We start from the raw sequence: 16,598 nt of genomic DNA on the forward strand, positions 1-16,598 counted from the left end.
AAGACATCGTTCAAAAGTTGTAAGTATAGGCAATATTTCACGTTCGCTTAAGTAAAAGGCAAAAATATGCATGTGATTTGCAAGTTATCTCCAGGAACAAAGAGATTATCCACGTCCGTGATCAGCAACTCCAACCATATGAAGCACCCCGCATCGACTCCACCTTCCACAACACTTGTGGCTAACAACCCGAGCCCTGCTGGGGCCAGCGTGAACTCCCACAATCCTACACCCTGCAAACAGAAAAAACTAAATTTTTCTGGTCAGCAACTTGTAACATCCTTTAGATTCTAAAAAGTAACCGAATAGTTACTTTGCCTAGTAACTATTTACCTTGATAGTTACTTTTTGGGAGAAGGAACTAGTAACTATAACGAGTTACTTTTTTAAAGTAACGTTCCACAACACTGTCTGGCACATACTTGAGATCAAACCCAGAGCAGTAATAGAGATACTGGATGACAGCCACCAGCTATTGGCCAGTACAACAGCTGGCTACCTTACACCCCTTTTCCATTAGTCATTAGGTAAGTCTCAGGTCAATTCTACTCTACACGGTTTGTGTTGTTTTCCATTAAAATTAAGTACCATCTCAATGTGGGCAGGAAGGTCAATAGTAAGGCGGCTCTACAGTCCAAAAGAGTAATGTGATGTGATTTGTTTGTGACACAAACCCAAAGACAGTGGAGGACCTGCTGCCTGGTCTGTAGCTTTTGTCAGTCAGTGACTGAAGCTTCTTGATTCCTAACTACCCCTGTGGTACAAACCGCCAAGAGCATCACCTGACCGTGATTAATATCAACACAATGATAGATGCAAGAGTAAGCTTGGATGTTTCTCTGGTCCAGATGGCTATTGTAGAGAGTTGATACCTAATTGGACTTTTAACAAATCATAGAGGACAATATGAGCTCTGTTTAAAATAAATGCTGCAAGCAACATTACACAGTTTATGGTTCTGAGAAACAGAATTAAATGCCCGTATCACTAAAAGGAACACAAAAACACTGTCACACTGAAATACAGGTCCTTCTCAAAATATTAGCATATTGTGATAAAGTTCATTATTTTCCATAATGTCATGATGAAAATCTAACATTCATATATTTTAGATTCATTGCACACTAACTGAAATATTTCAGGTCTTTTATTGTCTTAATACAGATGATTTTGGCATACAGCTCATGAAAACCCAAAATTCCTATCTCACAAAATTAGCATATTTCATCCGACCAATAAAAGAAAAGTGTTTTTAACACAAAAAACGTCCACCTTCAAATAATCATGTACAGTTATGCACTCAATACTTGGTTAGGAATCATTTTGCAGAAATGACTGCTTCAATGCGGCGTGGCATGGAGGCAATCAGCCTGTGGCACTGCTGAGGTCTTATGGAGGCCCAGGATGCTTCGATAGCGGCCTTTAGCTCATCCAGAGTGTTGGGTCTTGAGTCTCTCAACGTTCTCTTCACAATATCCCACAGATTCTCTATGGGGTTCAGGTCAGGAGAGTTGGCAGGCCAATTGAGCACAGTGATACCATGGTCAGTAAACCATTTACCAGTGGTTTTGGCACTGTGAGCAGGTGCCAGGTCGTGCTGAAAAATGAAATCTTCATCTCCATAAAGCTTTTCAGCAGATGGAAGCATGAAGTGCTCCAAAATCTCCTGATAGCTAGCTGCATTGACCCTGCCCTTGATAAAACACAGTGGACCAACACCAGCAGCTGACACGGCACCCCAGACCATCACTGACTGTGGGTACTTGACACTGGACTTCTGGCATTTTGGCATTTCCTTCTCCCCAGTCTTCCTCCAGACTCTGGCACCTTGATTTCCGAATGACATGCAGAATTTGCTTTCATCCGAAAAAAGTACTTTGGACCACTGAGCAACAGTCCAGTGCTGCTTCTCTGTAGCCCAGGTCTGGGGAATGCGGCACCTGTAGCCCATTTCCTGCACACGCCTGTGCACAGTGGCTCTGGATGTTTCTACTCCAGACTCAGTCCACTGCTTCCGCAGGTCCCCCAAGGTCTGGAATCGGCCCTTCTCCACAATCTTCCTCAGGGTCCGGTCACCTCTTCTCGTTGTGCAGCGTTTTCTGCCACACTTTTTCCTTCCCACAGACTTCCCACTGAGGTGCCTTGATACAGCACTCTGGGAACAGCCTATTTGTTCAGAAATTTCTTTCTGTGTCTTACCCTCTTGCTTGAGGGTGTCAATAGTGGCCTTCTGGACAGCAGTCAGGTCGGCAGTCTTACCCATGATTGGGGTTTTGAGTGATGAACCAGGCTGGGAGTTTTAAAGGCCTCAGGAATCTTTTGCAGGTGTTTAGAGTTAACTTGTTGATTCAGATGATTAGGTTCAAAGCTCATTTAGAGACCCTTTTAATGATATGCTAATTTTGTGAGATAGGAATTTTGGGTTTTCATGAGCTGTATGCCAAAATCATCCGTATTAAGACAATAAAAGACCTGAAATATTTCAGTTAGTGTGCAATGAATCTAAAATATATGAATGTTAAATTTTCATCATGACATTATGGAAAATAATGAACTTTATCACAATATGCTAATATTTTGAGAAGGACCTGTATTTGTAAAAGCCACAGAGGCCATCTGGGCTCTCATTAGTTTTCAGGATAATAAGGTGAGGGACTTTGTAGTACTACTGAAAGGAAAGTTACTGTCAGTGTTATTCACCATCACAAGAAATCTACCAGTTCCAATAAGGAAATGACGGGAAAACATTTTTGAGAAAAAATAATCAAAGACAGGCTTGAATAAAAAGACCCCATTGCAGAGATGCAAGCAGAATCAGTCTCTCCATGGGCTTTGATCTGCTTCTGCTTCTGAGCTCTGTTTTCTTAATGAGCCTTTCTCCCCCCCCCTGTTCTGAGGCTCCCCTGCTTACACTGCAGCAAACTACAGCATACAACGCCGGGCGCTGCAGGGTGGAGGGGGAGGACTGCGGGACTGTGAATGATTGGGTGAGGACTTCTCAGGAGGAATCATGGTGTAGATACAAGTCTCCAGCTCATTGACAAACAAGTGTGTGCTGAAAAAATATTATACAATTTACCTTTTGGAAGTAGCTTGGTTGATGTAATGGATAAAACAGAGAATATTGCATTTTAGAAGGTTAAAGCCTAACCACCGACTTCCTCTGTTCCTCTGCAAATGTAAGAAATGCCTGGACCTCGGTAAAGGTAGGATTGTTTTGGTAAGATAAAGGTAAAGGAGGTAAGATTTCATTCAATGAGTACTCCGTGAGCACTCAATCTAGGAACCATTGGGTGTATTTTAAGGAATATATCTCTGGGGACAACAGTCAATATTTCTGAGTTTCCAGTGTAGAATACCAATATCTGAGAGCAGGACCAAGATTAACTCCTCCACTGTGCCTTGTTTCGTTTTGATTTGGTCAAATACTAAACACCAAACCAGAGAGTTACACACTTCAAATGTGAATCTATAGTCTTAAGTATATTTAGAGCTTTTTTTCCCAAATCACTTTGACTTCAATGTCAAGGCAAATATGAGGGTGTCTGCTCTGCTAGTGACTTGCAGACTGGCATTTATACATGTAAACAATCAGTCTTCGCAAAAAATTATTATTTGTTATTATTTGTGGTGGGGATTGCTCATTTGGTAATTACTAATTTTCTGCCATTGCATTTAGAAAAAAATAAACACTTCCTCATCGGAATGAAGTTGTGTTTGACTGTGTTTGAATGCCATATTCTTCATCTGACTGCAAGAATGTGTGAATAATGCATGACGATATGGTATGACAAATGCACGGACCCCAAAAGTTCCTTCAAATGGTGTCCTGAGGTTGATGCTGGGACTGTGTGCAGGCTAGTCCTGTTCTTCCACACCAAACGTGCACCGATGTCTTTATGGACCTTGCTTTGTGCACCGGTGTGCAGTTATGTTGGAACAAGAACTGTCCATCCTCAAACATTTCACACAAAGTTGGGGCCATGAAATATTCCAGTATGCTGAAGCCTTAAGAATTATTTTAACTGTAATGAAGGAGCTGAGCCCAACTCCTGAAAATCAACCCGCCACACCATAATTCCCTCTGCACCAAACTTCACACTTAGCACACTGCAGTCTGGCAAGTGCTGTTCTCCTGGCAACTGCCAAACCTAGACTCATTCGGCGGATTGCCAGAGAGGCGTGATTTGTCTCTCCACTGCTCTACAGGTCCTTCTCAAAATATTAGCATATTGTGATAAAGTTAATTATTTTCCATAATGTCATGATGAAAATTTAACATTCATATATTTTAGATTCATTGCACACTAACTGAAATATTTCAGGTCTTTTATTGTCTTAATACGGATGATTTTGGCATACAGCTCATGAAAACCCAAAATTCCTATCTCACAAAATTAGCATATCATTAAAAGGGTCTCTAAACGAGCTATGAACCTAATCATCTGAATCAACGAGTTAACTCTAAACACCTGCAAAAGATTCCTGGGGCCTTTAAAACTCCCAGCCTGGTTCATCACTCAAAACCCCAATCATGGGTAAGACTGCCGACCTGACTGCTGTCCAGAAGGCCACTATTGACACCCTCAAGCAAGAGGGTAAGACACAGAAAGAAATTTCTGTACGAATAGGCTGTTCCCAGAGTGCTGTATCAAGGCACCTCAGTGGGAAGTCTGTGGGAAGGAAAAATTGTGGCAGAAAACGCTGCACAACGAGAAGAGGTGACCGGACCCTGAGGAAGATTGTGGAGAAGGGCCGATTCCAGACCTTGGGGGACCTGCGGAAGCAGTGGACTGAGTCTGGAATAGAAACATCCAGAGCCACCGTGCACAGGTGTGTGCAGGAAATGGGCTACAGGTGCCGCATTCCCCAGACCTGGGCTACAGAGAAGCAGCACTGGACTGTTGCTCAGTGGTCCAAAGTATTTTTTTCGGATGAAAGCAAACAAGTACCCACAGTCAGTGATGGTCCGGGGTGCCGTGTCAGCTGCTGGTGTTGGTCCACTGTGTTTTATCAAGGGCAGGGTCAATGCAGCTAGCTATCAGGAGATTTTGGAGCACTTCATGCTTCCATCTGCTGAAAAGCTTTATGGAGATGAAGATTTCATTTTTCAGCACGACCTGGCACCTGCTCACAGTGCCAAAACCACTGGTAAATGGTTTACTGACCATGGTATCACTGTGCTCAATTGGCCTGCCAACTCTCCTGACCTGAACCCCATAGAGAATCTGTGGGATATTGTGAAGAGAACGTTGAGAGACTCAAGACCCAACACTCTGGATGAGCTAAAGGCCGCTATCGAAGCATCCTGGGCCTCCATAAGACCTCAGCAGTGCCACAGGCTGATTGCCTCCATGCCACGCCGCATTGAAGCAGTCATTTCTGCCAAAGGATTCCCGACCAAGTCTTGAGTGCATAACTGTACATGATTATTTGAAGGTTGACGTTTTTTGTATTAAAAACACTTTTCTTTTATTGGTCGGATGAAATATGCTAATTTTGTGAGATAGGAATTTTGGGTTTTCATGAGCTGTATGCCAAAATCATCCGTATTAAGACAATAAAAGTCCTGAAATATTTCAGTTAGTGTGCAATGAATCTAAAATATATGAATGTTAAATTTTCATCATGACATTATGGAAAATAATGAACTTTATCACAATATGCTAATATTTTGAGAAGGACCTGTATAGTCCAGTATCGGCATACTTGACACTACAGCGTCTGATGCTTTGCATTGCACTTAGAAACAAAGGCTTGTGTGCAGCTGGTAAATACATAGAAAACCATTCCATGAAGCTCTCTACGCACTGTTCTTAAAGTAATCTGAGGACCACATGAAGTTTGAAGGTGTGTAGCTATTGACTCTTCAGTAGTTCTCTTCAGGATCTGCGCCTCACCCTCCACAGATCCCACTGTGATTTTAATGTGGCCTATCACCTAGTGACTGAGCTGCTGTTTGCACTCACTTTCACACATTTCATGACTGATCTTATTGCACAAGTGACATCCTGTCACTGCTGTAATTAACCGAGTTTCTGAGAGCGACTTCTTTCACGACTGTTTTTAGAAGCAGTCTGTATGCCTCGGTGGCAACAGAAATTCAATTAAATTCAGTTTTATTTATATAGCGCCAATTCACAACACATGTTGTCTCAAGGCACTTCACAACAGTCAGGTACATACATTCCTATTAATCCTAACAATTGAACAGTGCAGTCGGAGTTAGCTTTTTATTCAAATTGGATAAAACGTTTTTCTATCTAAGGAAACCCAGCAGATTGCATCCAGTTAGTGACTTGCAGCATTTACTCCTCCCGGATGAGCATGTAGAGACAGTGGACAGTCACTGGCGTTGACTTTGCAGCAATCCCTCATACTGAGCATGCATGTAGCGACAGTGGAGAGGAAAAACTCCCTTTTAACAGGAAGAAACCTCCAGCAGAACCAGGCTCAGTATGAGCGGCCATCTGCCACGACCGACTGGGGGTTTGAGAGAACAGAGCAGAGACACAAAGAGAACAAAGAAGCACTGATCCAGAAGTACTTTCTATGGGAAGGAAAAGTAAATGTTAATGGATGTAGCTCCTTCAGTCGTTTCACCTAGAAAGAAAGAACAGATAAACTCTGAGCCAGTTTTCAAGGTTAGAGTCTGAAAGAGAGCACATATAATTAGTTACAGTAAAAGCTCAGTCAATTGCCATGTCTAGGAGAGAGAAAGGGTTAAACACTAAAAGACAAGGCCATGTGGATCATCGGTAGAGGGTGAGCATTAAGTTGTTGCCAGCAGAAGCTCGGACGATTCCCCTCTCCAGAAAGGTGTCACATGATTGGAACACTTGGATGCAGTGATGTGGCATTATAGTGTAGACCATGTTATCCATGTAAACCTTACTATTTTTGCTCAAAGTGTCCACCTTGTTAGGACCCTTGTTTATCATCAAAGTAATATTTTACCTTAATCTTCTCTTTGTTGTTTGGCTATGAAGTTTCAAATGTGTCCTGCCAAAGAAAAAAAAACCAAGGCTCATTTTCAGATGCTTCTGAAACACCTCACGTCCTGTGGCCTGCTGGCTTAAAAATCATTGCCATTAGAGACCTGAGCAACCCTGAGCAGCCGAGCAACCCTGAGCAGCCTTAAGGGGAGCTCTGGGGTTAAACTCAAATATTATATTTTGTGGCTCAGGTTTTATGTGAGGATTTAAGTTTCCCCTATCCAAAGTTTAAAGTTTGACAGTGTTTTCATTCTATTACAATTTAAGAAAATCAGGAAATTACAATCTGTAATCTTAAAATTTCTTCTTTACAATTGAAGAAACATCAGCTCAAAATGCTGAGCAACATTTTCAATAAACAAACTGTTCTTCACTGTGTAAATACTGACAGACTAATTGATGAGAATGTTAAATCCAATGAAGCACACTAATTACTCTATAATGTAATAATCATGTTTGCAGGAGAAGCATTCACAACAGATCCTTGACTGTGGTACTTGGTTTCAGCAGCTATTAAACAAAGTGTTTGTTCATCAGAGCTGCAGCAATGAAATCTCACTGCAGAATGTGTTGCATATTCCATTTACATCGCACTGAGTCACATCTATTGTGATCACACACAGTCCAGACGTGGCCAAGACCTCATAGGGTCTGTAAATGTCTCATTTATCATTCAGCAACCAGCCTTGTAGGCGATGAAAATAAATAATTTATGGTCTGGACCACACAAATTCTCGTGATTTAAATTTTCTATCACCAGTACACTGATCTAGGATTTCATTCCCCCTTAATTGCTGTAAACTAATGCTGTTATTCTTCCATTTGTTTACATGTGGGATTACATCATAATTTACGGCCTGAAGCAGCTTCTTCCGTCAACCTCCAATAGAGGAGTAATAGCTCCCCTTGAGCTTTTCCCTGGTGCCTCGGGTAAGAAATCTGCCAAAGTAGGTCTGGCTTGTTCTGCAGCTATTTAAAGCGCCACTAAAGCTCCACTGAGTCCAAGCATTCGGTATAAATCGGTCAAACAATTTTAAGCATTGCAGCGGTGGCTCAGCAGAGGTGTTGAACTGTGAGATCGATGGAGCGCGTGCTCTGGAAAATACCTATAACAATGCTGAGGCAAATGATGCCAGATGACTACATCAGATGGTGTTTGATAGTATTTGAAACAAAGAGAGAAAATTACTAAAATGAGGCAGGAGATTAAATTTAGGCACATTATAAGGTGATTCAGTGGTGAAATTATTTTTTACATTTCTACCTGTTTAAGAATAGTTGGAAGCAAAGCAGCAACTGGTTCATGAGGAGTAATATAAACCTCATTGGTAATTATCTCAACTTAAACTTTTTTACATTTTGACAAAATTCAACCACAAACTTCAATGTATGGGATGGAGGTCATGGGACAACACAAAGTAGTGCTTTAATGTTGCATTTTTTTGGATAGAAAATTATATATGGTTTCAAAATCATTTTACAATTCTGAAAAACGTGACATGCATTAGTATTCAGCCATCTTGGGTCAATACTTAAAAGCAACTGCTTATTGCAATTCCAACTGGTATTGAGTAATTTTTGCACTTTTTTCTTGTCACAGCAGCTCAAGCTACATTGGATTGTCTGGAGATCAACTGTGAATATCAACGTTCACGTCTTGTCACAAATTCTCAATTGGATTTAGGTTTGTACTTCGACCAGGCCATTTAAAAGCATGAATATGCTTTGACCTTAACTAGTCAATTGTAGCTCTGGCTGTATGTTTGGAGTCACTTCCCAGGTTCTGCTGAAGAAAATCATGCCCACAATATAAGGCTGCCAACACTATGTTTCACCATAGTGGCATGCTCAGGGTGATGTTAAGTTTAAGTTTTTCTCTATTGCATGTAGGCCAAACAGTTCAATTTTGGTTTCATCTAACCAGAGTAACTTTCTCCACATGATTCCTGTGTTCTCTGCATGACTTGCTACAAACCGCATACAATGGTTTTCTTCAGGACACTCTTCCATAAAAGCCATATTTATGGAGTGTGTGACAAATTGTTGGACTATCAACAGATTTTCTGACCTGAGTTGTGAATCTCTGAAGCTCCTCCAGAGTTACCAAAATCCCAGCCTATAAGTTTAGTTCGACAGCCATATTTTAGTAGGCTTGAAACAGTGCCTTGCTGTGATACTCAGATATCGTTTTATAACCTAACTCTGCTTTAAACTTCTCCACAACTTTATCCCTGACCCATCCGCAGTGTACCTTGGTCTTCTTGATGCTGTTTGTTTAATAATATTCTCTGAGGCCTTCACAGAACAAAAGGTGGACCAATTGCATGAATTATTAAGACAACTGGTCACACTGGATTTTATTTAGGGGTGTCAGAGTGAAGAGCCCTGAGTTTGGGTCAACAGGATGATGGTGGTTTGTTCTGAATTTTGTGCATTACAAATGCATACATTAAAGATGAGACTGAATAGTTTGGACAACACTAGTTCTGTGACAGATTTAGAAGATATCTGGTTTCATATTTCAAAACATATATTGCAGTTTAACAGCTACTATTCTAATCTGAATCCATTTATTCCCACAGCTGTGTTATGATAACTTCAAGCATTACTGTTATTCACGTTAAATTTAATAATTCTGAATCCTAGTGATCTGCACTTACTGGCTTCTTGAGGAAAAACAGGGACAGTCCTCCAACGAGAGGCACATCCCCCAGCAAGGGCTCCATCACCACTCTCAACACACCGTGGATCTATGGAAGCACAGGAGAGACCAATAGTAATACAGGCAGAGTTACAAACAGGAAGCTTAAGAGAGCTGGAGCTCGACATTCCTCAGCGGTGGAGTGGCCGGTAGCTGGAGCACATGACAAGCTGGAAACTCGATCGCTGCCCGGCTTCACACCTGCAAGCTTCATCCTCCACCTTCTCTATGTCGTTTTATGGATATTACTGGGATTATAGTATCTGAGGGGGTTTAGTTGTGTTGTGTGGTAAACAAAATGTTGCTGAGAGCCACAAAATGGAACAAATGAAGTTCAAATTCCAGCACAAACAATTTGTTTGAAGATTTATTTCTGTAATGAAAACTTGCTTGCAGTTTCACACAAAGTACTTAATGTTTTGGTTTTTTTCATAACATGGAAGTTCAGAGCAAAACATTATTTCCTGGAACACAACACTGAAAACTGATCCTTCACAGTGTTTTTGCGTCATCGAGATAAAATGAACTCAAACGGCAACGATGGAAGAACAGGTATCCACGCATCATTTTAGTGTGCAAGAATGTCACACATGTATGAGCTGATGAGTAATTATTGGCACCTTTCACAACCCTGACACATGCTTAATGTTTTCATTGTGTGTATTGAGCGAACTTTCTCACTGAGTAATACTGAAATAAAAACTGAGTGATCTACATCAACAGATGATAATTTGGAGAAGAAAAAGGACTTCAACTCAATACAGCTTCTGATTTATTAGAAGATTAGAAGAGAAACTTGCGTATGACCACACATGAGCCTAATTATATATGAGCAGCGACCAACAGGAGAAAATGATGACTTGAAGTACGTGTTGCTCATAATGACTGTAGGAGAGATGCTCTGGGTCTGCATGAGTTGCATAAGGGGAACAGGGTGCAACAAATGTTTACCATTTTAAGGGACAAAGAATTTTTGTTTCAGGTATATAGGAAGAATTTATGGTGGAAGAAAGCAAAAGCTCAGTAAGGAAATAAATTATTCAAACGTTTATTCAGCCTGGTTATAACAACACACTTGTTAGACACCTGTTCACCATCTTTGAGTGATTCATTAGGGGGTGAGACAGTGTGGGGGGTGGAAGTTAACACAGTTAGCACTATTTATGCACCTGAGATGCCAAGAAAGGTAGTCAAATCCTTGTATCAGCTGACTAATGACAGGGTTAGCCAGCTTTGCAGTCTGAAGGTGAACTGAAGAAAAAAAACGTTCAATCTTCGTAAAATGTTATCTGAAAATTGCAGTTTCAGGTGAGGAATAAATTCGGACATTCTCACATTTGTTCCCACTTAAAATAGCTAAACTTACACAGAGGCTTATCACATCAGGTGTCCATGATTGTTATGTACTTTGGGTGTTTAGGTTTTGGTTTTCATTTGTGTTTTGAGCACTTCTGAGTTCTTTATTACTGTTTAGAAAGGTCTTGCCCTATTTACAGGTCCTTCTCAAAATATTAGCATATTGTGATAAAGTTCATTATTTTCCATAATGTCATGATGAAAATTTAACATTCATATATTTTAGATTCATTGCACACTAACTGAAATATTTCAGGTCTTTTATTGTCTTAATACGGATGATTTTGGCATACAGCTCATGAAAACCCAAAATTCCTATCTCACAAAATTAGCATATTTCATCCGACCAATAAAAGAAAAGTGTTTTTAATACAAAAGACGTCAACCTTCAAATAATCATGTACAGTTATGCACTCAATACTTGGTCGGGAATCCTTTGGCAGAAATGACTGTTTCAATGCGGCGTGGCATGGAGGCAATCAGCCTGTGGCACTGCTGAGGTCTTATGGAGGCCCAGGATGCTTCGATAGCGGCCTTTAGCTCATCCAGAGTGTTGGGTCTTGAGTCTCTCAACGTTCTCTTCACAATATCCCACAGATTCTCTATGGGGTTCAGGTCAGGAGAGTTGGCAGGTCAATTGAGCACAGTGATACCATGGTCAGTAAACCATTTACCAGTGGTTTTGGCACTGTGAGCGGGTGCCAGGTCGTGCTGAAAAATGAAATCTTCATCTCCATAAAGCTTTTCAGCAGATGGAAGCATGAAGTGCTCCAAAATCTCCTGATAGCTAGCTGCATTGACCCTGCCCTTGATAAAACACAGTGGACCAACACCAGCAGCTGACACAGCACCCCAGACCATCACTGACTGTGGGTACTTGACACTGGACTTCTGGCATTTTGGCATTTCCTTCTCCCCAGTCTTCCTCCAGACTCTGGCACCTTGATTTCCGAATGACATGCAGAATTTGCTTTCATCCGAAAAAAATACTTTGGACCACTGAGCAACAGTCCAGTGCTGCTTCTCTGTAGCCCAGGTCAGGCGCTTCTGCCGCTGTTTCTGGTTCAAAAGTGGCTTGACCTGGGGAATGTGGCACCTGTAGCCCATTTCCTGCACACGCCTGTGCACGGTGGCTCTGGATGTTTCTACTCCAGACTCAGTCCACTGCTTCCGCAGGTCCCCCAAGGTCTGGAATCGGCCCTTCTCCACAATCTTCCTCAGGGTCCGGTCACCTCTTCTCGTTGTGCAGCGTTTTCTGCCACACTTTTTCCTTCCCACAGACTTCCCACTGAGGTGCCTTGATACAGCACTCTGGGAACAGCCTATTTGTTCAGAAATTTCTTTCTGTGTCTTACCCTCTTGCTTGAGGGTGTCAATAGTGGCCTTCTGGACAGCAGTCAGGTCGGCAGTCTTACCCATGATTGGGGTTTTGAGTGATGAACCAGGCTGGGAGTTTTAAAGGCCTCAGGAATCTTTTGCAGATGTTTAGAGTTAACTCGTTGATTCAGATGATTAGGTTCATAGCTCGTTTAGAGACCCTTTTAATGATATGCTAATTTTGTGAGATAGGAATTTTGGGTTTTCATGAGCTGTATGCCAAAATCATCCGTATTAAGACAATAAAAGACCTGAAATATTTCAGTTAGTGTGCAATGAATCTAAAATATATGAATGTTAAATTTTCATCATGACATTATGGAAAATAATGAACTTTATCACAATATGTTAATATTTTGAGAAGGACCTGTAGTTCATTTTTCTGTGTTCATCATTGCTAGAAATGTGTTGCTCTTTAATACTAAAGTATCACGGTTGCATTATTATAATGCTTAAATACCTCAAAATGTAATCTAAGTAAAGAAAAAGTGTTTGTAAGAATGAAGCTGCTTTTTTAATGTCTTCATCATGTTGTTATGACTGTATATGTTAAAATAACTCTGGCTTTATATTCTTCATAGCGAAGACTTGTAAATTAGAGAGGACAGGACCAACCTCTGCCTCACATCTCCGAGTCCATTTCTATCTGCTGCTGTATGCCTTTAGTCTGACAGCTGCTGAAGTGCTCAAAACTCAAGAGGAAAATAAAATACCTCAGACAAAAAAAAGAGAAATGAATCACACCAATAGGATTTTCCTCACCTGGATGCTCCTGATCCCAGCTTTGCAGTAGTAGCGTTTAATGTCCACATCAATCTCAGTGTTCCCAACAAAGCTGAGAAAAAGGAAAAAAATCTATCAGGTTTCCACTTTTTATAACATTTTTTTAGATCTTGTTTTATTTCCTCTGGGCTTTTATGTTACGCTATTCAAAAAGAAAATAATCCAAATACTACTTGAGAAATATATGGATGCTGAGAACAGGTCTAACTGCTTCACAAAACCACAAGTTGATTAACCTGTTATCTGAAGATAACCAAATTATTTTTATGATGTTGTTTTGAGAAAAATAAAACTGTTGTTACACTCGGTTTCATCATATTGAGTCATGACCATGATAACTACTACCTGAGTCTATAATTTATAGTATACACTACACAATACAGTATAACAGTAATATGGTGATTAGTGATGGATGATCCTTGATGTAACATTTTCAGCTTTAGTCAGCCTATGAGGTGACTCTCTTGATCCCAGGCAGAAAAGAAATGAGTGATAATTAGAAATTGACTTTTTAGGTTGAAATAACCAGATATAGTATTAATAACCCTTTAGTTAAGAAAATAAGCTTTTATTTTGAGATGATTTCATAAAAATACATTTCAAAGCAGCTCAGCTTCCATCCATAAACACCCTCCAAGCTTATACGTTTCCCCAGTAATTGTGTAAAATTCCTTAAAATAAAATAGTCTTTCATTGAAGCAGCATAATCTCACACTGAACAATTAAGAAAATAATGTTCCATTATGCACATTGAGGAGGATATCCCCAGAAGATGCCATCTACGTGTCAGCCAGTTGTTTGGAAGGCATGTCATGAAAAGCCTATTTTCTGTTCTACCATCAAAAATGTAAATGAGCAGAATTTTCCAAATGATTTTAACTGGAAATGTGTGGTTTATCGGACTAAAATACACATTAAGTATAGAGGAAGATCTGTGATGTCGTGGGCTTGTTTCTCGTCCAAATGCCATTGAAGTGTTGTTAGAGTACAATACATCATGGACTCAGGACATTTTAAATAAAAACCTGATAAGCTCAACTAATAAACACCAAAAATAGATCATCACTGGTTCTTTCAGCAGGATGATGATCCAAAACATTTGGCCAAATAAACGCAGACACGGTTCACCAGACACAATATCAACTATCTTTCATGGGTATCTTAGTCTCCAGGCCTAAATCTTAATGCACAGGTAAAGAGGACTTAAAAATCTGAATAACCTAGAGGGGTTGCGGGAAGAAATCCCTCTCTCTGCTTGCTTTATTTCCTAACATGGGATTGTCAAGTGTGAGATAATACCACTATTAAAAAAAAAAGAAACATAAACAAGAATGCCAATTAGTGTGGAGGACACTGTACCCATTTTTAAAGCAGTCAGTCAGTCAGTCATTTTCTACCGCTTATTCCATAGTGGGTCGCGGGGGAGCTGGTGCCTATCTCCAGCAGTCTATGGGTGAGAGGCGGGGTACACCCTGGACAGGTCGCCAGTCCATCGCAGGGCAACACACAAACAACCATGAACACACTCATTCATACACCTAAGGGCAATTTAGAGAGACCAATTAACCTAATAGGCATGTCTTTGGACTGTGGGTTGGAGCCGGAGTACCCGGTGAGAACCCATGCACGGGGGAGAACATGCAAACTCTGTGCATGATACTTTTAAGGCATAAATGTTTTAATGAGTTTATCCTCTCAAAAAAACATCTGGATTGCTGGTAAGCTAAAAATAAGTGCCTACATGGAGGCTTTTGATTATTTCTCCATCTCTCAGCAACTGCTAAGGGAAAGATCATAAAACTAAGAGGAGATGTGCAAAGCACAAAGCCATTTAGGAGCCAACGGAGACCACTGGTCTTGGCAAATAATGAGATTGCTACTGGCAACATTTGCCTTTCTGAAACAAAATTCACTAAATCTCTCACTAAGAGTTTGCTGTAAGTCCTAAAATGTGTTGCCATTCTACCCAAGAATAATATCTGAAGGAATCAAAAAAGAGAATACTAATGACTCACCTGATCTGTAGGTCCATGATGATCTGCCTCCGATCCACATTTTCTGTGTACACCTTGACCCCATTGATCCTGAGCGGCTAGAAAATAGCAAAAAGAAACATTACCACAACACTGCAGCAATTAACACTATGACAACACCCCCTCAACTCTCACACGCTTGGCACAAGGTCAACCTGTTTTCCAACTCCCCACCCACCCATCCATGGAAACTATTTGTGTCGCTGAGCTCCCTGTCGTGTATTTTCATGTTCGAGCTAGACCCTCCCCTTCTGTCAGACAGCACCTGCTGACAGCGGCTTGTTTTGGAACCAGTGAAAAAGCACACCGACACTTTCTGTTACACTTACTTTATTTCCTATGTCAATCTTGCTGAAGCAGAAGGTGCTGAGATGGGCATGGCACTCCTTCACTGCCGGCTCGATTGTCTCACGGAGCAGTTTTTCCACAACCTGGCAGATGTACGGCCACATCTGCCTCACAGTCTGGAGAAAAATATAGACAGAAATCGCTTTTATGTTTAAACTGCACAGCAAATGTCAAGCTGTGAGTGACCTATGGGTTTAAATAATAAAAATGTACTTCTATTTTAGGAAAGCAGGTTCAGAGTTATTCTCATCAACGTGGATGTCAGAGCATGCAATTTTTATGCCCCCCCTCCCAAATCCCTCCACTATTTTAATATGTACTCATGCTTGACTGAATGCACTTCCTTGTTGTTGCCATGGTGATTCCCGAGGTTATTGCATGCTTTTCACACTGGTGCAGACACAAGGCTGCATGTTTCAATTGAATTTGCTGCAGTGTGACAGACTGAGTGGGACGAGGAAAGAGTAGCAGGGTAATTGACTTTCAGTTTAGCCATCTTCATGAAAAAAGGAAAAATAATGATTCACTGAAGCAAACAAAACAGAAGAGACAGCTGCCCATATTGTTTTACCTTGTTTAACCACTCCACCCGCTCTACATCCGGGAAATTGACCTACAATAAGGAAAACAGAAGAGATGATGATTTCAGGAAAACAATAAGTTAGTTAATGTATTATTAGTTTAATAAAAAAATATATTTGTTTTTTTTTACTCTTTTTACTTGGTGTAACGTCTGCCTTTATTTTTTATGATTTTAACCCAACCATTCCAAAGGAAAAGGGCATTGGTACGCCTCATTAACCAATCGGCTCTTTGGTTTACTTAAAATAGTGTTTGCATGAACCAGTGTCAAACGTCTGAATTGTATTAACCCGGAAAAAAAATATACTTTTGTCTCGGTGCCAATCTGACAAGCCATTTCCTGGAAAAGTAATCTTAGTATCATCAAAGTGAAGTCACAAAAAGATTTAACATCAGGTAAGACATCGACATGTCTTAACCTCT

The 16,598-nt window shown here is 40.6% G+C and overlaps 1 protein-coding gene across 4 annotated transcripts in view; it reads right to left on the reverse strand.

The window, feature by feature from the left end:
* esyt2b (extended synaptotagmin-like protein 2b) overlaps positions 1–16,598 on the reverse strand; it is a 52,268-nt gene that overhangs the window by 30,634 nt on the left and 5,036 nt on the right. For all 4 annotated transcript variants that reach the window (XM_047350354.1, XM_047350353.1, XM_047350351.1 and 1 more), the window contains exons 2-6: positions 16,165–16,206; positions 15,575–15,709; positions 15,228–15,304; positions 13,192–13,264; positions 9,656–9,745 (exon numbers count right to left, since the gene is read on the reverse strand). In XM_047350354.1, coding sequence (XP_047206310.1) covers positions 9,656–9,745; positions 13,192–13,264; positions 15,228–15,304; positions 15,575–15,709; positions 16,165–16,206 — 417 coding nt within the window. The remainder of the gene's footprint in view (positions 1–9,655; positions 9,746–13,191; positions 13,265–15,227; positions 15,305–15,574; positions 15,710–16,164; positions 16,207–16,598) is intronic.

Source organism: Girardinichthys multiradiatus, chromosome 21, assembly GCF_021462225.1.
Source record: "Girardinichthys multiradiatus isolate DD_20200921_A chromosome 21, DD_fGirMul_XY1, whole genome shotgun sequence".
NCBI lineage: Eukaryota > Metazoa > Chordata > Actinopteri > Cyprinodontiformes > Goodeidae > Girardinichthys > Girardinichthys multiradiatus.